We start from the raw sequence: 21,503 nt of genomic DNA, 5'->3' as shown, positions 1-21,503 counted from the left end.
TTTGGGGAATAGCTCTATTAAATTGCCCCCAAAGAAAGTATATAAAAACATTTATAATATGAATTTTGTGGCCGCTACAAATTGTTTTGGTCTATTCAGAATTCCTAGTGTTAGATTCACATCTACTGACTTGAGTTTGGTACCTCAAATTACAAGCACAATAAAAACAATTTTAACAAATAAATTCAGTTTGTCATATAATTTCAATCATGTTAGTAAAGCACACACACACAAAAACACTAAATCTTTAATGATAATACATAATCATTTAATCTTTGACCCAACATACTGGCCAATGTTCAAAATGCAAGTTTAAACAAATTTTTAAAAAATTATCACAATTAAAAAATATGAACAAACTTCAACTTTAAATAATTAAACTTTGAGAACAATGCAACATTCATATTGCTCAAAACACTATAATGAAAATACATTAAAATTGTTTTAACAAAGGCACTTTTTGAACATTAAATGACTTGGATCTTCTCATTCTTAATAGTTTGGGGGACAAAAACAATCTCTTGTTTCAAAAGATTGAAGATTTTATTATTTTTGTTCTTCTGAATCTCTTAAAATCTGATTAGATTTTTTTATTTGAAATAAAAAATATTGGCCAGGTTACAACTTTTTTTGAAGTTTTCAAGTTAATTTCTCTGTTGATTCTCTCAAACTCTACATTAACACATGGTGATACATTTTCTTTTTGGTCTGGTAGTAGAACATTTGTTGCCAGCTAGAACATTTTGTTTACTAAAGGATATATATATATAAAAAGTTTTCACCCAATCATATGGAAGATTTATCTAGTGCAGATACCATACACAGCTGAACATTATTTTACAAAATAAATATTAATACCGTACTTGAAATGTTTCTAAATCAAAGTTTTATAGGATCTATTAAATAAAAACAAGGGAGAGCCACTTTTCAATGTACAAGTAACATCAAAGATAAACTATCAGATTTAGCCTTACAATGTACAATGCTTGTGGAGACATGTTTACATCATTGGATTTATTTTAGTGTATGTTATGATCACCACCATTTTGCTTATTTCCAAATTAAGTTAAACATTTCACTAACAACTTATTTTTAAAAGACATCCTATAGCAGTTACAACATAATTTAATAGTCAAAAAAAAACCCCACAGATCTAGTACAAAAACCAAACATTTGTTCTTGAACTTAAGTTAATATTTTGTGCTTGCTTTGCAAATAACTTAACGATAATTTGAATTGGAAACTTAACAATTATGATAAGCTATAAATTCTTTAACAAAATAGGTTCTCATCACGTAAGACAGATTTATCACAGTCAGGGCTAAATTCTGTGTTTTTAACACTAACTGATTCTAAAACATGAATGTCGGTGCTGTTATCAGGAGGCAGCTGTCCAGAATCTCCACTGCCTAGTGTAGTCTCCTGGTTAATGTTGGCAGCAGCCTCATTCCAGGAAGTCAAATGTGACCTTATGGCTGTTGCAGTACGGGTTAGAACAAAGACAACACCAGACAGACCACCAATATTAATATTTAACATGAGTCTGCGCTGCCAAAATTTGCTCAAATTATTGACAGCCTGACATGGAGAAAAGATAAAGAAACATCAATATTATAAGCCGCAATAATGACATCTTATCGTTTACCCAATAAATTATGAAAAACAATTAAAAAGTTATCTCCCTGAGATTAACTCTAGCAATGACAACATACATATTGACCAATAATAGTTTTATTTCAAGCTTCATTTTCTTAGAGGATTAAATGACTGTTAAATTTTAAGGTAAAGTGTAGTTAATACATAGCTGAAATAAACATCCAAAACTTAAAGATGGCTTATTGGAAAAAACATTTACCTTGATAAAATTTGCCTTATCTTCAGTTAGTAAACAAGCCCTAGCACCAGTGGTGGCTGTTCTAGCCATTTCTGTTAACAAATTTGGATAAAGTGTCCGATTAGAAGCTCTGTTCCCAAGTCTAGAAAGAAAATTGTTAAAATATTTTGTTAAAAATCTCTTTGACTTGATCAAATCCTATTAGAACTAAAACATTTTTTTACTAAAAAAAAAAAAAATGCAAGAAAATTTTTTTATGTAATCTTGTATTCAATCGTAAGTAAATAAATAACAAAACAAATTAATCTTTAAACTTAATTGAAATCAGTTTCAGATGTTTATACAGAAAGTTTAGCAAGATTTGGACAGACATGCAAAAAAAAATCTTGTAAGGGACACCATCTATCCAATACCAAGAAAATACAGTCAAATGATGGCTGGCTGTACCAAGCTGTAGTTAACAAATTAAAAATTATTCAAAGCATTATAAGGAAACTCTGATATGGATGAAGAGAATTAGAGACACATGTCAATGAAGTGGTTGCTACATGTGCAAAAAAACAACAACAAACCATTGGATGATGTCTAGACTGACATAAACATGAGAGATGAATATAAGTTTCTGCTGTGACCTTTTAGAAATATTTGAATCATGAAAGTTATGTAAAATACTGGTATCTAATTTTAATTTTTCTTGCAATTATAAGCTTTTTAATTTTTCAAAAAGGATTGTTAGAAAGTTTGTAACAGAGATAGTCTAGGTAGTTTCATAATTTTTATAACATTTCATTCAAAACATTTTCAATGTTAGGTTAGAAGAGAAAAAAAAATATGTAAAAACTCACCTATGTCCAAATGGCTGCAATAAAAAATCAAGAACTGAAAGGCTATAATGCTTACACAGGGATTAATTTGTGTCAGCTAATAATAATGTACGTATGAGGGATGTTTTAAGAAATGTTTAATTTTAAAAACTTTGTTCAACTACCCTACAAAAATCTAAGATGACTGACCAAGTCTGAGATGAACACATCAACACTTTGATCTCTTAGAGGCAAATGTTCAATACTCCATTGTACAACATCCAGTTTTAGACCATTTCTACTGGAATAAAACAAGAAAAACATAAAAAAATACTTAAAAAAAAAAAAAAGTTTATACAAAATGTAATTGTATCAATTAGTTTGGATTAGTCATGTAGTTAAATTTTATAATAGATCTAGAAAAAAACAACAATAAATTCTGCAATGAATAATATTTCTACCAGACAGACAGCTTGATATAAGCTTTGTAAGCAGTAAGTATTACATTATTCCAGTCTCTTACTTTTCTAAATGTATGTTTGTATATAAAAATACTTCAGGAAAAGCTCCCAAAAATTAATTAATTACCACTAATTGATTAATTTTTTATTTTTTTTCTATTGATCTATGTATTGCAAAATTTCAATTTGATCAGAGACTGGGAAATGGGAGAAAAAATGTTGAAAGGGGAAACAACTTCATATATCCTGCCTTCACCTCACCTTCATCTTTCCCATAGTCCGTTGAACCCTTGGTGAACCACACAAGATCTTAACCTTCTTTCTCCATTCCTCTCTGTCCTTTGCCTTGGATAGATTTTCATTCAATGACAGGCCTGTTCATTCTTTGACGTAGTCTTCCCATTGCTTCCTCTGTCCACTTCTCTTCCTGGCACTGATCTCTGAAGGAAGGTCTTTGCGAGCCCTAAGGACCTTGTGATGTGGCCAAAGAGTTTAGGTTTAGTTTTTTTATCAGCAGGTAATGATGGGGTCCAACAGCTGTATTAATCCTGTTTCTAATCTCTTCATTTGTGATATGGTCTTTGTTGACACCTATGATCTTTCTGTAGCATCTTAGTTCCATTGATAGACTCGTGACATGTATGCACTACGCAAGACATCAGGGTTTCTGTCCATGGCTTTTGCAAGAAAGGATTTAAGCCTCTCAAGCCCTCACTCCAATGGAGTTTGATGATGATGATTGCTAGGATCCTTTTCTCAAGATCTGCAGTCAGTGTCCAAAATTTGCATACATAAAAGAATGTGACCAGGGAGAGCATCAGTCTGATTTGAGGGCTATGCCTTTGTTAGTCCAATTTTGCAAGTGCTGCTTAAGAATGCATTAGTTCAGGTTTGGTTCCTTCATCTTAGACAATAGCTCCAAGGTATGTAAAGCTTATCACCACCTATGCGGATGTCCCTTTTAAAAGCCCTTTTGGCTATTGGTCAAAATTTGTGGGGGTTTTTTAGGAATTGATTTGCATACCATATGCTGTGGAAATATTGTCTATGTGCATCACCAAGTTAGCTAATTCTTCTTCTGTCTTTGCCAGACTATCTATGTTGTCCGCAAAGCACAAGTTAGTAATTTTTCTTCCTCCAATGCTTACAGAACCTTCATAGGCTGAAGAGAAACCATGATAAGCACACCCAATCTCTTTTCATCACTCTTCCAAAGAAAGGCAATTTACAACTCTGTCAAAACTACCAGACCATCAGCATCATAAGCCATCCAAACAAAGTCCTGTGTTATAAATTATACTAAACCAGCTAAAACCAAAAGCTGAGAACATAATATCAGAAGAACAATCTGATTTTAAACTAGGTCGCAGCAGAACAGTACAAATCCTAAACCTCAGCTCAGGATGCTTTGCGAGAAATACCTCCAACAGCAATAGAACCTTTTCCATGTCTTCAAGAAAGCTTTCGAAAGAGTTGGGCATGGGGCACTCTGAGCGAGAATGGAAAAATACAATGAAAATCAAAACAAAATAAAAAAATATCCAAAAGCACTATACTTCAACAACAACACTGGTTTAAAACCATGGCTGCCTATTCTCACCAACTCTTTTCAATATCTTCCTTGAAAGAATAATGGATGATACAAAGGATATACTGCCACATCTCTCATTTTTTATGTTTTATCACACTCACATCTGCAATATTTTAAGTTTCAATATCACTGCCTGGTATGGCAATCTGAGCATTAAAAATAAAAATAAACTTTATAGAATCCTAAATGCTGCTGGTAAAATCATTGGCAAAAAACAAACCCCATTTGGGCAGTTGTTTGAGACAAAAATCTATAAAAAAGCTAACAAGATCCTCGAAATAAAGAATCACCATTTGTGTCAGGATTTTGTGATCTTACCATCACAAAAGAGATACAAGACACAGATAGCAAAGACAAACAGTCACAAACACTCTTTTGTTCCCCTGGCAATCAAATCATTAAATAAGAACAATCTGGTATAAACTTTGTCACATGTAAACTATGAGTGAGTCTGGTGTGAATGTACACTTTGGTTTCTTATAGTTATAACGTTTTTTGTTTGGTGTAATGCACAAATTGTAAGACAAATTTCCATACGGATAATAAAGATTATTATTATTAAAAAGTAGCATTTATTTTCCTTTTTCAATACATTGCTAAATAATTCATTACCAATAATTAATTAATTAATAACTGTTCAATTTTGTAAACTGATTCATGTTTTGTATGGTACAACAAATAATTGTGTTATGTTTCAATTTGATCCAAGAATGGCTGTGGGGAAAATAACATGGTAACAAAATTGTACCAGACAAGCATGAGTTGATGTAAGCTTTGTACAAATATCTAGATAAATATCTTACTTCTGATCAAGTTTAATTTTGTCTTGTAAAGCTGAAACATTCTGACATGTTCTTTCAATTGCTCTGCCATGGTTGTCTCCTCCTAAGTGATAACAATGAACCCAGCTCATAGCACCTTCAATTGGAAGAGAACCAGATCCACACATGGGGTCGCAGATAATATCACCAGTCTTGATACGGCACAATCTAGTTAAGGTTTTTATTTCTATTAGTATGGCTCATTCTATAGCCAATGGGCTATTCTAACAATAGAGTGAAAATTTTAGCCACTAGTTTTTTTTGTTGTTGTTTTTTTTTAAGAAACACAATGAAGTTGCTCACATTGTTTTAATGTTTTGTTTCAAATAGAATGTTTTTAAAAAAAAAAAACATTCCATTCAATCAAATAATTTTTAAAAAAACTTAATGTAAAGATAGAACTTGAAGATCATTTGATGAACAGAATAAGTTATCAAACTAAAACCATACTTTCAATCAGTACCAACCTTAACATATTGTAACAGATTGTTGCCCTCAGAGTTGTAGGTCCAAATGCAACCATATTGCGTTTATGTAGACTTGTTTTAGTCAGACCCAAGCACACTGACACTTCATCGTGGTCTATGTCCAGTACAACCTTCCAGAGGAAAAAACATTGCATGAAAATGGCTGAGAAAATTGATGTGGTTAGATCACTGGATTCACTGGAAAAGATCTTCATTTATTTCTTACATCATAAAAAAGTCATACAAACACAAGTTGAATTATTGTCAACCACAACAGTTCACACCAATAAGCCAACAAGCTGAAAAATGTACCTCAATATCATATTTAGACATATCAACAATCCACTGAAAAGCTTACCTCAATATCATAATTAGAAAGATTAACAGTCCACTGAAAAGCTAACCTCAATATCACAATTAGACAGATCAACAATCCACTGAAAAGCTTACCTCAATATCATAATTAGACAGATCAACAGTCCACTGAAAAGCTTACCTCAATATCATAATTAGACAGATCAACAATCCACTGATGGTACTTGTTAACAGCACTTCCAAAACTTGCTGCAGCAGATGGAGAATCAAAAGGATGAGATTCCCCATTCCTGTTACAAGTGACACGAAATGTTGGTTTAGTTGGATCTCTGGAAGCTGCCTCGACACTCATCACAGGAACTGCTCCTGTTTTTGTAGGGGAGCTTTTTAACAGACTAGAATCATACAAAGTGTCAAGGTCATAGTCACTTCGAGCTTCATAAGCTGAATCAGCATCAAGTTTATTCTTAGTTGGTAGAGAATCTAAGACAGTTGAATCTTTTGAGGAAGCAACATCTGAGGGAAGATCTGCCAATGATGTAGCAAAGAATGTGGGGGTGGGTGGCGGTGTGCTCGTACTTTGAGGAGAGTTACTACCTTCAAATGTTCTCAACTGTTCACTTGGCTGTGATGTTAACTTTTTTATAACACTTGAGGCAAACTCAGTTTCACTTAAACTTGACAGGCATTCTTCTGACAAAGCTCTGTTAACTGAGGTCTCATTGTCTCCCCTTGGTTTCATCACAGACATATCTTTAGCACTGTTCAAAGCTTCCTCCCTAATACTGGCATTAGACAAGGAGATATCTACATCCATTGGCTCCACATTTCTGTCATCACTTTCTGTTAATTTGGCAGGAAACATATTTTCATCAGGATTGGGTAATAAAACTTTGATATCAATCTGAGTATCCTTATTCCAGTCTTCACGACGTTTGATTATGACAGTCTTAGGTTCATGGAGTACAGTCATAGTTTTCTTGTCTGATTTTTTCACTTCTGCCTCTACAATATTCATAACATTAGGAATGCAAAGCTTTGGTTCATCAGGACATTTGATATCATTATTAATTACTTGTGTTTTAGGAGGATAAATATCTTTAGTTTGTACTTTTGGTTCATCCAGAAATTTATCTTCTACACTTCGGACTTGTGATTCACAAAAAAGTTTAACATCAACATTTTGTACTTCAAATTTAGATTTGACATGAGACAATTCACCTGGAGAAGGAACATTTTGCAAGTCACTTTCAATAACAGGTTGAACTACATTTCCAACTTCTATATTACAAAGGCCTTGAACTTGAAGAATTTGAGATTTTTTTTCAATAAGAGATTTAACTTCTAGATTATGCAATTCTGTTGTATCAATAAGTGTTGCTTCAATGTTTTGCAATTCAGTTTTACTAATAGTGTTAGCTTCATCATTTTGCAATTCTGTTTTACCAACAGTTGTAGCTTCAACATTTTGCAGTTCTGTTTTATCAACAGTTGTAGCTTCAACATTTTGTAATTCTGTTTTACCAGCAGTTGTAGCTTCAACATTTTGCAATTCAGTTTTATCAACTGTTGTATCTTCAAAATTTTGTAATTCTGTTTTATCAACAGGTGTAGCTTCAGCATTTTGCAATTCTGTTTTATCAACAGGTGTAGCTTCAGCATTTTGCAATTCTGTTTTATCAACAGGTGTAGCTTCAGCATTTTGCAATTCAGTTTTATCAAATGGTGTAGCTTCAACATTTTGCAATTCTGTTTCACAAGCAGGTGAAGCTTCAACATTTTGCAATTCTGTTTCACAAGCAGGTGTAGCTTCAACATTTTGCAATTCTGTTTCACAAGCAGGTGTAGCTTCAACATTTTGCAATTCTGTTTCACAAGCAGGTGTAGCTTCAACATTTTGCAATTCTGTTTCACAAGCAGGTGTAGCTTCACTTTCTATTTTATCAAGAGGTTTACCATCATTGTTTTGAATGTCTCTATTTTCACTAGATCTAATCTCAAGCCTAGAAACTTCTGTTTCAACAAAAGTTTTGACTTCAGCATCACTCACTGCTGTTTCATTGAGAGCTTGGTCATTTTGAATGTTGGTGCTTGTGTCACATTCTGATTGATGTTTGTAAGATGATAATGTTGTCTTTGTATTACATCTTATCGTGTTACTTGTCTTGTCATTGTCCCTATTTCTTTCACTTTGAATTTCTTTTGTTAGCTTTTTGTCTTTCTTTTTTTTCCAATTCCCTCCCTTTTTATACTTTTTTTCTTCCTTTCCTTTTTTAGCCGGCAGATTTCCCATAATGATAACCTGAACCAGATCATCGGGTGTAGGAATAACTTCAGGGTGGGGTGGGATGGGGTGAGAAAAGTTATTGAAAAGTCTCCAAACTCTCAGTCCACTCTCCCAGTCTACGTCTGCAACCATTTTCTGCAAGCGAGATAAGCTGTCATGCTAAATAAGAAAAAAAACAAAACTATTGAAAATGTTTTTTATCCTCAATAAACACAACATTGAAAAAAATATTAAACTAATCAATCCAATTAAAATATCACAATTGGCGGTTTGAAGAAAATGTTTGATAATGAAACAAAGAACAATTTGTACAGACTTCAAAATAATTTATAAGAGATTAGCATTAGATAAAAAAAGCATAAAATGATTTACAAAACAAAAGATATCACTACTATGTTGTTTTACTCTAATAAAAAACAAAATAAAAATTATTACCTGATCTGTAAAATGAAAGTGAGGTACAGAGTGCATCACAACTTTGAAGTTGTCTATTGATCCCATTTTCAAAACCTGTAAGAATTTTGTTTTGAATTTATACTTTTAGAAAAATCAATATATATATATATATATATATATATATATATATATATATATATATATATATATATATATATATATATATATATGAATTATGTAGCACATTTCTAAGTTCAGCCAATCTAGTTATGGTTGGTTTATTTGTCATCAGAAATATCATTTAAATGGCACTTTAGTTTGGTTATGACATTTCTCAGTTTACTATGACAGAAACTTGACCACAGCATTGTTTCCGATGTGTCTAAATTGAGAACATGAAATCCTATGAACCACTTCTCTCCTGTTAACATCCTTCACCATACACTGCTTTACATTACCCTACAATAAGAATTCACATGGTAAGTAGATATCTAGAATAATGTGCAGCACTGCACATGACCTGGAAAGATTAAAGGACCTCCACCAATACAGCCAAACATTAAACCAAATAATAATGGGCATCCAGATATGCCCGTTCCCCTGGGGATTTTTGTTTTGGTCCATCACAAGTCTAACATTACACACCTTCCCATTCATAAACTTAATGCAACATTTGAAAGAATAATGATGAGTAATATCACAAGGTCCCCAGGGCTTACAAAGACCTTGCAGGGAATAGTCCAAGGGGAAAGAAAAAGTGATGGGTATGTTATTTGATATTTTGAGTTTTTAGCACATCGGAACAATTTAGGCCCATAAACCCTCAATGGTTACTTCCCCTTTATAACTCAGGATTTAAATGTTAAACAGCTGAGTTATAAAAAAATAAGGTCCATTCATAGTTCAAATAGTAAAATGCAATGGGAAACAACATAAAGAACTATCAGTGAAAGAGACTTTAGTCCTTTCAAAAGACAGATCATGTATCCAATTTACTAAGGGATAGCGGAAAGGGATGGCTGCCTGCTTCCTCTCAGTATAATATTATAGACACCACTGAAGTCTACAATATATAGATCTAATAATATATAATATAGAATCTAGATTATTCTAGATTCTAGATCTACTAGCTCACTGAATAACATTAATAGCAGTACAGTGTGATGACAATAAAACTATAAGTCACAATTGCCAAATCATAATGGTAATACTAATGGTCACTAGTACTACTAGTAGTACTAGATTTTACTAGATCTAGATTCTAAATCTAGTAACTAGATCTAATTTTCATGAACTTGTCACACGTCTGTAGTCACTAGACTCAATGGACGGTGGACCACTACTTAGGACATTTAGGTGACTAGTCACACAGTAGAGTAGTCACAGTCAGTGACACTGACAGTCACAGCAGTGTCAGTGACTGTTGACTCAGTCACACTCAGTCAACTCAGTCATGAATGTGTGTGTCTTTCTTAGATTAGTTTAATTGTTTAATTAGATCTAGTTACTTATTAGACTTTAGAATACTACGCTCATTCTATGTTATGACGTTATGTATAACTTTAAACTTACACATACTAGATAGATCTATATCTAGATCTAATAATTATAATAATTAATAATACTTAGATCTATAGTAGTTTATTTATTTCGGACATTACATGAATTCGGACATTCGCTGTTTTTTGTGGTCATTAAATAATTATTTTAATATGTATTATAAAACTAGCGCGCTGTATAATGTGCTTGTCCATTTTCCAATGACTCTGACCCAATTTCCTTCCATTTAGCTGTCTTTTTATGCAAGAAAAACGAATTTCAAATTTGTTAGTCAGGTTGTTGTTTTTTCCTATGTTACCCGGATGACTTTACCTCTTCCTACCCTATAAACATGCCCATTACGGCCCAGTATCAGTTTTAATTAGGGTTATCCCCCTTTGCCCTAATTGCAGCCCTAAATAGCCCAAATCGCGCCCTAATGGGCGCGCATACCGTTTGCACATTGGCGTCATTAGGTTCCCATAAGGGACCAATACGGGCTACCCTAATCGTGCCAATATCAGCCCAGAATGGGTAAACCCACTTCCGGATTCATTGGGGATTTCCAGAATCGCGCCCTAATCAAGCCCATACTAGCCCCAATGGTTTAGTAACTGAGATTTTCATTGGGGTTTAATTAGGGATAACCCTTATTGTGCCAATATCGGTCCGATGCTGGCCTGAATGGTTTAGTAACTGAAATATTTATTAGGGTTCAATTAGGGATAACCCTTATTGTGCCATTATCGGTCCAATGCTGGCCCTAATGGTTTAGTAATTGAAATATTAATTAGGGTTCAATTAGGGATAACCCTTATTGTGCCATTATCGGTCCGATGCTGGCCCTAATGGTTTAGTAACTGAAATATTTATTAGGGCTCAATTAGGTATTATCATGCAAATACTGTCTCCGATGGTTCAGTCATTAAATTTTATTATGGCTTAATTAGGAATAATCTTTAATGTTTTTCAATACTGTAGTTTAAAACAAATTCATTAGTGATTTTTTGATTATAATGCCCTTTTTGTTCAAATGCAGCTCAATGGTTTAGTATGAGATTTTTAACCTTTTACATAGGTCTACTTTCACACTGATGATTTAGATATAGCAATAGAATTATTTGACATAATTGTTTGGAAATTATAATAATTGAATCAGTGCATGATTTCTATATACATCTAGCTATAATGTCAACATATTTATAAAGTAATGGACAAGTCAAATTACATTTTTGGGTTTGAACACTATCAAACAATACAATTTTTGGTTACGTACTATATAAGACTTGCATGCTCTGATCATTTATTCTTAAATCAAACTTACACAATTAACTTTTTTTTATTTTTTATTCATGGAATAATTAACCAACACAAAAGACAAATATAACAGCACAAACAAGATATCAAGACAGCATTTTCATTCAATTCTTAGCATTCTTTACAAGCTGACTTCAAGACTGGTGGCAATAATTCATATTTTGACTTCCATGCAGCAGCTGGAACAAACAAACAAATAAATATTATAGTCATGTAATAAAACTACCTTCAAGCTGTATTAATAATAAAAAGAATCTAACAATTAAACATCAGAAGACCTTACATTTATCTATGTGGACATACTATTTAACGGTTATATTTCAAGCCCTTGATGATAAACGGTGCTCAAAAATTAGGTTGCTTCTAAAGCCTATTAAGCAACACAAAAATTAATGGTATTTCAAAATTTGGAGTTCAATCTTCTCCTTAAATTAAATGTTATGAATTGGTGTCAGCAAATGTGGCACTGGTATTTGACTATGCTAAAAGTGCAATGGCAGACTAGATCGAGCTAGGCTTCAATTCATTCAATATTATATTTTTTCCAATTTATTTATATTAACTTTATCACAGGCTCTTACTAATACAACTATATTCTGTTGTAATTAGAGTTCTATGGTAATTTTAAAAATAAGTTGGCTGAAAAGTTATTCTAGAATTAAAATAAACAATTATCACAGTGAAACTTAAAAAAAAACATAACAAAAAAAAAAAACCCACAACCAGCATATTTCAAAATGAGGATAGCATTTCTTTATTTACATTTAATAAATTCCATCCCATTAACAATTTACTTTCAGATTGCTGATCAGTAATCTAAAAGCAAAATTTAATTCTTACCTTCTTGAGCAGGCTTGCTTATGAAAAGATGATGAACAGCATCTGTACTGCATGCATAGGTTATTATTAACCTAAAAGATTAATGTCAACTTCCCCTAAAGAAAATGTGGCGATCTGTTAAAAAAAAATTTAAAAAAAATAAATAAAAACATAAAAAATGTTTAAAGAATGCAAAAAAAAATATTACAATAGAGGCAAAACACAAAATGTTTAAGGTAAGGTATACAAGAAGGATTGTTGCTATATAATGACATTAGGTCAAAAACAATTCTTTGTAGGCCCTATTTTCATTGTATAAATGTTCATTATAATTTTTTATGCAAATTAATAATGAACATAAATCTCAGTGAAATTACAAAAAGCTGAAGATATTGCTCTCGAACATTGTTTCACAAGATTAACATTTATTTTACATTTTTTTTATTTAATCGATTTGATCTCATTAAAATTTTCATTTGGGATTGGGGGGGGGGGGTGTCACTGATCAGTAATCTTAAAGAAAAATTTATTCTTCGTACCTTTTTGAGCAGGCTTCCTCATGAAAAGATATTGAACAGAATCTGTAGTGCATACATAGACAATTCTTATTGTCAGCTGCCCTTAAAGAAAACTGGCATTCTAAAAAAAATAAAAAAAATAAAATAAAATTACAATAAAGACAAATCCTGAAATGTTTATGGTATGGTGTATAAGAAAAACTGTTGCTATAGCCTAATGATGAGACTCTGTATTTTTTCTTTAACAGTATCCACACAATGAAATTTTAAAAAGCCTAAGCCTTAGCTAAGCCTATAGAATGAATCCTAGATCAAATTGTAGAAAAATGTATAATATAATAATTAGTATTAAGACCTCTAGATATTCTAGCTAGATCTAAATATAATCTAGATCTATGTCTAGTTTATAGATCTAGAATTTCTAGATCTGTATAGATCTATTTAATTCTATTACATAGAATAGAGCCTAGAGTCTTTAAAATTTACAAAAAATAAAATCTAACATATATTGAGTATTGGTGAATAAAGATGTAACGCTACCTGGACCTGGTTATGTGGTATGCACGATGGACTGTTTGGTCGCCTCGTTGGTCTCTGCATGGTCGTCTGGTTTATACCCTGCAAATGCCATCACTTCCCTAAGCTCCTTTGAGGTTTAGACTACCAAGTAGATATCTTCAACTCTGAAGGAACATTTAAAAAAAACAATGTCAATATAGGGCACTACATAGTCTATAGCGGCTATAGGGTTAGCTGTTAGTCTATTATATATAGGCCCCTAATATAGATATACTATATAATTATATATATACATATTTTTCTAGACATATCTCATTATCTGATTTTAAAACCAATATAAACGTTTGATTTTATTTATTTGTATAAATTTAAACATTCTAAACTCTAGACTAGATTTTCAAGATCTGGAGTGTAGGCCTAATATTGTACATTAGTCTCTACAAAGTAAATATCTATATTATAAGATTATAAGTCTATACTATAGGTCTATGACTATAACTAGTTACTAGATCTAGAATTATTTAATCTAAATGACCTATCGCCTATAGTATGAAAAAATTAAAGATTAGTCTGTATTAACAATATATTAATTAAATATTATTCTATATCTACTAAATTTTCTAATAACAACTAGATTTTAGAATCTAGACTTAGACTATTCTAGACTATCTTTTATTAGATCTTGATCTAAGTTTACTAAGTGTTAGTATATCTTATAAGTCTAGGTCAATTTTTTCTAACCTCAAAATATTTGAATTAGAATATTGACTAAAATCTATATATGAGTATGAGTACTATGAGTATAATAATTATTATATTAATATACCAAAGTGTCCAAAGTCCTAAGTCTAAGTATTAGTTTACAGTTACGTGACTAGATCATACTAGATGTCACTAGATAGGCATATAGACTAGATCTAATATTCTGCCCTAAAAGTTAAAAGGTAGTAGATTTAGATTTAAGATCTAGTAAGTCCTTAACTAAATCTAATTCTATGCTGCAGATGCATTAGCCATTTCATGGTAGATTCTATAATCTAGATCTAGAATCTATTCTAAATAGTAAATCAGTAAATCTAGTCATAACGCATGAATGTTAATCACTTAAGTCTAAGTCGTCTAGATCTAGATTTAATAGGTCTCAAGTCTAGATATAATATATATATTAATAATATTATATCGTACTAGATCTAGTAGCCTATTACTACTATTAGATATTATAATAAAACTAGTCTAGAGAGATCTATAGAATCTCTAGATCTAGATTCTTAGCATTCTAGATTATCTAGATAGATCTATATCTATAAATCTATTCTAAGTCTAGATCTAATCTACTATCTAGATTAGATCTGTTAGTAGTGTCAGAGTACTTAGAGATTCGTCATCTGATGATGATCTGTACTTGTGATAGGCTTAAGACTTTAACTTATAAGTTACGACCATTCCAATTGAATTTCCATGGCTGCTGCCATGAGTTGAAGAACATATGCATTGATATAATTTGATATCAAGAAGTACAGCTCATATAATTATTTATAATAGATCTATTATATTAATGAAAGTCTAGATTGACTAGACCTAGACTAGAGTGACTATAGCTCTATAACTTGTAGTATAACTAATAACTTAACAGATTTAGATCTAGATCTAGCTAGCTCTAATTTGATCCACGTGTGTACGCTCTAGAGTGAAGACTGAATAATCCAGTTTGTGCCGAATATCGCGAGCTTAAAAGAAATAAATGCTTCTTTTTCATTGGTCGAAAAAAATGTTAAAATGTATAAAACTTTTTTTAAAAATCTAAATCTAAAAAAAAAACAACAAAAAAACAAATATGTTCTCCTTTAACTTTAGATTCTATGTGTGATTAAATATTACTAGATATAGATATATATTTTTAGTGTGCACATTAAAAAATCAGACACACACACACATACACTATTTGATTACGAAAAGTCTGCATTGGGCCCATACGGGTAAAACTTCACTATTCCAGTTAGGGATTTCCCCAATAGAACCCTAATTAATTTTTTTTTTAAATCTTAATATTACTTACAAGAAGGATTCAAAGCAACATTTAGCTTTAAGACGATTAATACTACATTTTAAAACATCATAATATTGTTTTTTATGTTATAATAAAGATTTCATCATGTTGGTTCTGGCGTGATTGGGGAAATCCCACACCGGCACGAAAGCGGAAAGACGTTAACGGCCCAATAACTAAAATCCCACACCGATCCGTTAACGTTTTTATAGGGGCGATTGTAAGTAGGTCAATCTACCCAATGAAACCTTATTACCCCACACCGCGCCAGAATGGTTTCGATGGGGCTTTGTTTATAGGGTAGAGTTAAGACTATATTTTTTGATTGGCTAAGTCTATACTAATGAGCCCGGCAATATTTATTCTGTTTTTGGAGCTAATTTATTTGATTCATAAGCCAAGTTTTCTAATTCCATACCAAAAAAAAAATTAATACGGTGTCCGAATTAAATTACGATTTTCTTACCAAAATTTATTTCGGACAGCCAGTTTTGGACATCAATAAAAATGATCTTATATTATATTTGTTCGTTTGTTGTTGTTTTTTTTAATTGAGAATAAATGGGCAAATGTTTGGAGTGAGCTTGGTACATTGAATGAAGTTAAATGCTTAGATCTAGACCTACTAGATAGATCTAGATTTATATATAATATAGAGAGAATATAGAGGATTCAGTTAGGCAAAAATGGCTATCGTAACCTGTAGGGGCCTACTATATTATACTACAAAAGATCACCTGTATTAGAAATTTATTAAATTAATAAACAAAAAAAAAAACACAAACATTCAACACACATCTAATCATGCAAACCCCAAACATTCAACACACATAAAATAAACAAACATAAAATAAGTCTAAAAGTCGGTGCAGAAATCACTATTCCAGTGACCTAATTTTGGTAGAATAAGTGTGTTCATATTTTTATTTTTTGTGTTCGCATTTATGCATAGTTTAAAAACATCGTAATGATTTCATATGAGGGGCTATGCCTGGGGATCTTAAAATTTAGTTAATGTTGATATAGAATTAAACTCTGAGTTTATTGATGCCTAAATATAGAGATTGTCCGTAATAAATTATGGTGTCCGGAATCAAATAATGTGGGTCAAATGTGTCCGAATTAAATGAAAACACACGGCCTCTTTGACCTTAAATATAATAACAAATATAGGTTTGGGGAACAAATATAAGTAGTCATCCTTATTCTCCTTTAACTAAAGAAGATTTTGATACGTCATTTTCTTTTCTATGTCAAACCATTGTAAAATAATGCGCTGTCAAAGTCAAACTTTCAAATTTGGGCCTATAGGTGTCCGAATAGCATAAACTACTCTAGATCTAGATCTAGATTCTATAACTTTAAACTTACATCTTGAATTCTATTGTACGGAATAGCCCATTTTATTTTGCCTCTTGCAGCTTTAACTTCTGTATTGAAAAGTTCTTTCGCTTCCCCTCGAGCTGTCTCTTCAAAGCCAGTAACCACTGAAGCTTCTATGGTATACATTTTTTCTTCATGTTTATCAATATGAGAACTCATACCGTTACCGGTATCATAATCAACTAAACTTGAGGCCATGCTGTGATGCTTTGTTTGTGTTGAAATATTCGTTAAATGATTAGATCTATGGGTCGTAATTTTAACTTATTGTAAGAGGAAGAAATAATCGAAAATACAATTAACCTAACCCTTTTACCCCCCCCCCCCCCCCAGGGCCGCTTTTCAAAATAAGAGTTGCGGAAACAGCTTGCCGGAAAATGCGCCGAACGGCGCGAGAGGGTCTAAGTCAGTAAAGAATAGCACATAAGGTTTTTGAAATAAAACTTTGTAATAGCAAGATAATGCACTGTAGATACCTCAGAATATGCATTTTGTTGGCTTTCAATACCAGAAATAGTGCTCGGCGCTCCCCCAGACCCCCTTGCTGGCAAGGGCGGGGAGTCTACAATAAACAATAAACGTCTTCCGAAAGGGTCAGAATGTAATAAAGATTAATTATGTACACAGACATACATATAAAAAAAATTCCGCGGGGGAGGGGAGGGGGAAATCGGAGCCACCCCCCCATGTTTCTGAGTATTTTATTAAATTTTGTTTTTGTATTTGAAGATTATGGTTCAGTGTTTTATGTATAATTGCTACTTTACTTTTGAGTCTTCTGTCCTGAAGGCTTTCTAAATTTAGTGATTTTACCAAAGGTGTTACTTTAGTCAAATGTATTTCCAGATCAGGCAGTTATCCGTATATTTTGACGACATGGTACCACAAGATATTAGGCATATTATTACCACAGGATATTATTATTGCCACAGGATATTATTATTAGCACAGGATATTATTATTATCACAGGATATTATTATTGTTATTATTAACTACATCGTTAATACGTATTCAATGTACTAATTGTAATGAAGATATATGGTTCTGTGTGAACCTGTCAAATCTCAAATTGAAGACCTCAAGCCTTTCCCTTAGTGTAAGAGTCATATAGGCCATAGGCGTAGCTCGGGGGGGGGGTGTGATGAAATCCCCCCCCTGGGGGGGTTGGAATTAAGTAACTGATTTTTTCCTTTGATTTTGTTTATTTTAGGTCAGATTTTAATACTAAACCATCACTTGCCCCAGCACAGCGAATGGTTTTTTAGTTTAAAACCCCCTACCAGGGGGTTTTGAGTTTAAAACCCCTTACCTGTGGGTTTTGAGTTTTAAAACCCCTTCCAGGGGGTTTTGAGTTTAAACCCCCCTACCAGGGGTTTTTGCAGTTAAATCCCCCTCTTCTATAAAACAAAACAAAAAAAAATGCAAACGACAATCCTCAAATTCCAAGAGCACAGTTAAGGAAGATTTTTATTTTAAACCCCCCCTCCAAAATGTACGATAACCCCCCTCTTTAATATAAAAAAGCTAATTACGCACTCAAAATCTTATGAGCGTTGCTAAATTGGTTTTGACTCAGTTTTGAATTTAAACCCCCCTTCAGAGGGGTTTGAAGCTAAAAATACCTCTTCAATATGAAAAAAAAAAGCAAATTATAATATGCACTTAAAATGTTATGAGCGTAGTTAAATGGATTTTGACTCAGTTTTGAGTTTAACCCCCCTTTCAGCGGGGTTAGAAGGTAAAAAATACATTTTCAATATAAAAAAATCAAATTACACACTCTAAATTCTATGAGAGCAGCCAAAGGGGTTTTGAGTACCCCCCGCCAGCGGGGTTTGAAGAAAAAAATACATCTTCAATGTAAAAAAAAAAAAAGCAAACTACGCACTTAAAATGCTATGAGCGTTCCCAAAAGGGGTTTTGAGTTTAAACCCCCTTCAGAGGGGTTTGATGCTAAAAAAAATACCTCTTCAATATAAAAAAAAAGCAAATTACACACTAAAATTATTTGAGCGTAGCCAAGCCCATTGGGGGTTTTGAGTTTAAACCCCTCTCCAATAGATGGCTTTTCTTAAAAGTTTAAAACCCATCCATTGAGTTTAAAATCCCCTTACAGAGCGTTTTGAGGTGGAAAACCTCTATCTTCAATATTATTCTAAAGCAAACTACAGTTACCAAATTCTATGACCGTAGCTAAATGGGGTTTTGAATTTTTAAAAAACCCAATAACTCCAGAGATTTTTTAGTTTAAAACCCCCAACAGATGATTTTGACGATAGAACATCCCTTTTCGATATAAAATCTAAAGCAAACTACCTAATTCCAAGAGCGTATTCAAGAGAGGTTACACATTTCTACCAGTGATGGTGCTCCATTAATAAACTGCAGTGAATAGTCATCTGCCGAAATTGAAAATCACTAAATGTGGCTCAACAAAGATGGCTAAGACAGGTTTTAGGAGTCAGTTAGAGATCGGGTCTAAATCAAGGAAATCCTATGACGAACTGGAAGTCGACCCCTTAGTAAGATTGTGACAGAGCGTCGCATGAGGTTTGCGGGACATGTTCTCCGACAAAATGAATTACGCATAAAAAGAGTTGGATTGACATCCTAGTACAACTTGGCGCCACACATTCATGGAGGTCCTCAGAGCAGGTGGGAAAAGGCTTCAGACATTACCAGTGACATATTTTTGTGGAAACAGCTTGACGACAAATGCGTAGAAAGGCGCGGGAGGGTCTAAGTCAGTAAGAATAGCACATTTAGTTTTTGCAAAAAAAACTTTCTAATAGCAGGAAAATGCACCTCAGAATATGCATTTTGTTGGCTTTTAATACCAGAAATAGTGCATGGCGGCGGAAACATCCCGAAAAAACATCCTGGCTACGCCCATGTATAGGCCTACACATTATGATGGAGGGTGAACTCCACTTGTATTGTTTATTACATGTTGTTTAGAGGTACAGAGGTCCCGGGTTCGAATCCTGGCGAAGACTGGGATTTTTAATTCCGGGATTTTAGGCGCCTCTGAGTCCACCCAGCACTAATGGGTACCTGGCATTAGTTGGGTAAAAGTAAAGGCGTTTGCTCGTTGTGCTGCCCACATGACACCCTCCTAGAACTTTGGGCCACAGAAACATGACATTTACATCATCTGCCCTTTAGATCGCAAGGTCTAAAATGGGAACTTTCTCTTCTTAAATCAAAAGTAAACATTTTATTTTAAATGTAAGAAACCTATATAACAGAAAACACTTAATTTAGTAAGACACTTCAGGACAGAAGGGGAAAAAAAGTAGCTATAAACATACTGCATATAAGCCAATATGCAGGCTTGTCTTCGAGTCCGAAGATTAATGAGGAATGCAGCATTTCCCGTGGCTACGCAGCCACAGATGTGACCTACATATTTGCCATAACCAAGGCAAGCATAACCATTGTTTGCCGGTGGTCGATTAAGATTTAATTTCCTTTCGCCGTATGCGTCTGTCCTCGGCAGCGGATTTTCTTTTGGTCTCAAAGGTGTATCCTGCGGCCTTTGTGAGTGACCTCCAGCTGTCTCATTCTGAAGCCGCATGCAGCCAGGTGCTCTCTTCTATGTCAACTAAGGCATATTGGCGCCTAAGCTTGTCTTTAAAGCGTTTCTGTGCGGCACCTCTCTGTTACGTCGACAACCTTTTAGCTCACTAAAAAAGACTACTTTTGGCATACGTTCGTCTCCCATACGGGATACTTGCCCTGCCCAGCGTAACTGTCGGACCATAAGAAGTCCCTCTACACTGTCCATACCAGAGTTCGCAAGGACATCGCTGTTTGTAGTGCTGTCTTGCCACCGTATGTCCATGATGGAGTACATTAAACACTAAACTATAATTTACAAATAGAAAAGCAAAACCTAATGAAATACTCATAAAGACACAAGGACAGAGGTACATTTCTTATTCCATGCGCTAGAACAAATTCGTACAAGTGTTCCTATTTCCCTAGTGCCATTAGAGAATGGAATGGGTTGCCTGAATCAGCCAGGAAAACCAACGACTTAGCGGAGTTTAACAAGATTAACATGCATGACTAGAATGACACATGAAATGCGTATCTCGTTTTTTTGAAGAAACGTCTGTAATATATAAGAACTAATAGTGGCTTATTCACTTATTTTTTTTTATTCGGGGCTGGGCGGCTAAAAAAAGGAGGGGAGGATAAGTAGGCCTACTAGCTAATTTGTTTCTGTTATCGAACGAAATTAACCTTATCCCTGGGCTCTTCTTTTAATCAATGGATGCTGGGCTGGGTGGGGGAATATTGCCCTGTATGCTTTACACTATTATAGCCAACGTCGACCCCGGATTTTTACGCCCCTGTCCTTGTATATTTCTGCGGGACTT

General features: G+C 33.4%; 1 protein-coding gene and 1 long non-coding RNA gene across 6 annotated transcripts; both read right to left on the bottom strand.

Annotated features, from left to right (window-relative positions):
- Nucleotides 1-184: 184 nt before the first annotated feature.
- LOC106073862 (uncharacterized) lies at nucleotides 185-17,413 on the bottom strand. Of its 2 annotated transcripts, none has more exons than XM_013234517.2 (9): nucleotides 17,106-17,413; nucleotides 9,015-9,089; nucleotides 6,474-8,738; nucleotides 5,978-6,108; nucleotides 5,493-5,678; nucleotides 2,848-2,938; nucleotides 2,680-2,693; nucleotides 1,856-1,976; nucleotides 185-1,578 (listed from the first exon to the last, which is right to left on the bottom strand). In XM_013234517.2, the coding sequence occupies exons 1-9, from the start codon at nucleotides 17,313-17,315 to the stop codon at nucleotides 1,273-1,275; spliced, it is 3,399 nt and encodes a 1,132-aa protein (XP_013089971.2). In that variant the 5' UTR covers nucleotides 17,316-17,413; the 3' UTR covers nucleotides 185-1,272. The 2 variants fall into 2 exon arrangements, with proteins under 2 accessions (XP_013089971.2, XP_013089972.2); XM_013234518.2 differs by having other exon boundaries at nucleotides 2,848-2,935.
- Nucleotides 11,843-15,568, bottom strand: LOC129925760 (uncharacterized). 4 transcript variants are annotated; one of them, XR_008777481.1, is made up of 5 exons: nucleotides 15,058-15,568; nucleotides 13,715-13,851; nucleotides 13,190-13,289; nucleotides 12,672-12,785; nucleotides 11,843-12,010 (listed from the first exon to the last, which is right to left on the bottom strand). It is a non-coding gene; the product is annotated as an uncharacterized LOC129925760 (long non-coding RNA). The 4 variants fall into 4 exon arrangements; XR_008777478.1 differs by having other exon boundaries at nucleotides 13,709-13,851; nucleotides 15,058-15,551; XR_008777479.1 differs by having other exon boundaries at nucleotides 13,709-13,851; nucleotides 15,319-15,550.
- Nucleotides 17,414-21,503: the final 4,090 nt, after the last annotated feature.

The sequence above is a fragment of the Biomphalaria glabrata genome, chromosome 4, assembly GCF_947242115.1.
Source record: "Biomphalaria glabrata chromosome 4, xgBioGlab47.1, whole genome shotgun sequence".
NCBI classification, from domain to species: Eukaryota; Metazoa; Mollusca; class Gastropoda; family Planorbidae; genus Biomphalaria; species Biomphalaria glabrata.
This window is presented reverse-complemented; position numbering and strand designations above follow the sequence as displayed.

Coding starts and splice junctions, on each gene's coding strand:
- LOC106073862 (XM_013234517.2), bottom strand. CDS start 17,315: ATGGCCTCAAGTTTAGTTGATTATGATACCGGTAACGGTATGAGTTCT. Junction 9,090..17,105: donor CGTACAATAGAATTCAAGAT/GTAAGTTTAAAG, acceptor AAATTCTTACAG/GTTTTGAAAATGGGATCAAT. Junction 6,109..6,473: donor TGTCTAATTATGATATTGAG/GTAAGCTTTTCA, acceptor TTCCTCTGGAAG/GTTGTACTGGACATAGACCA.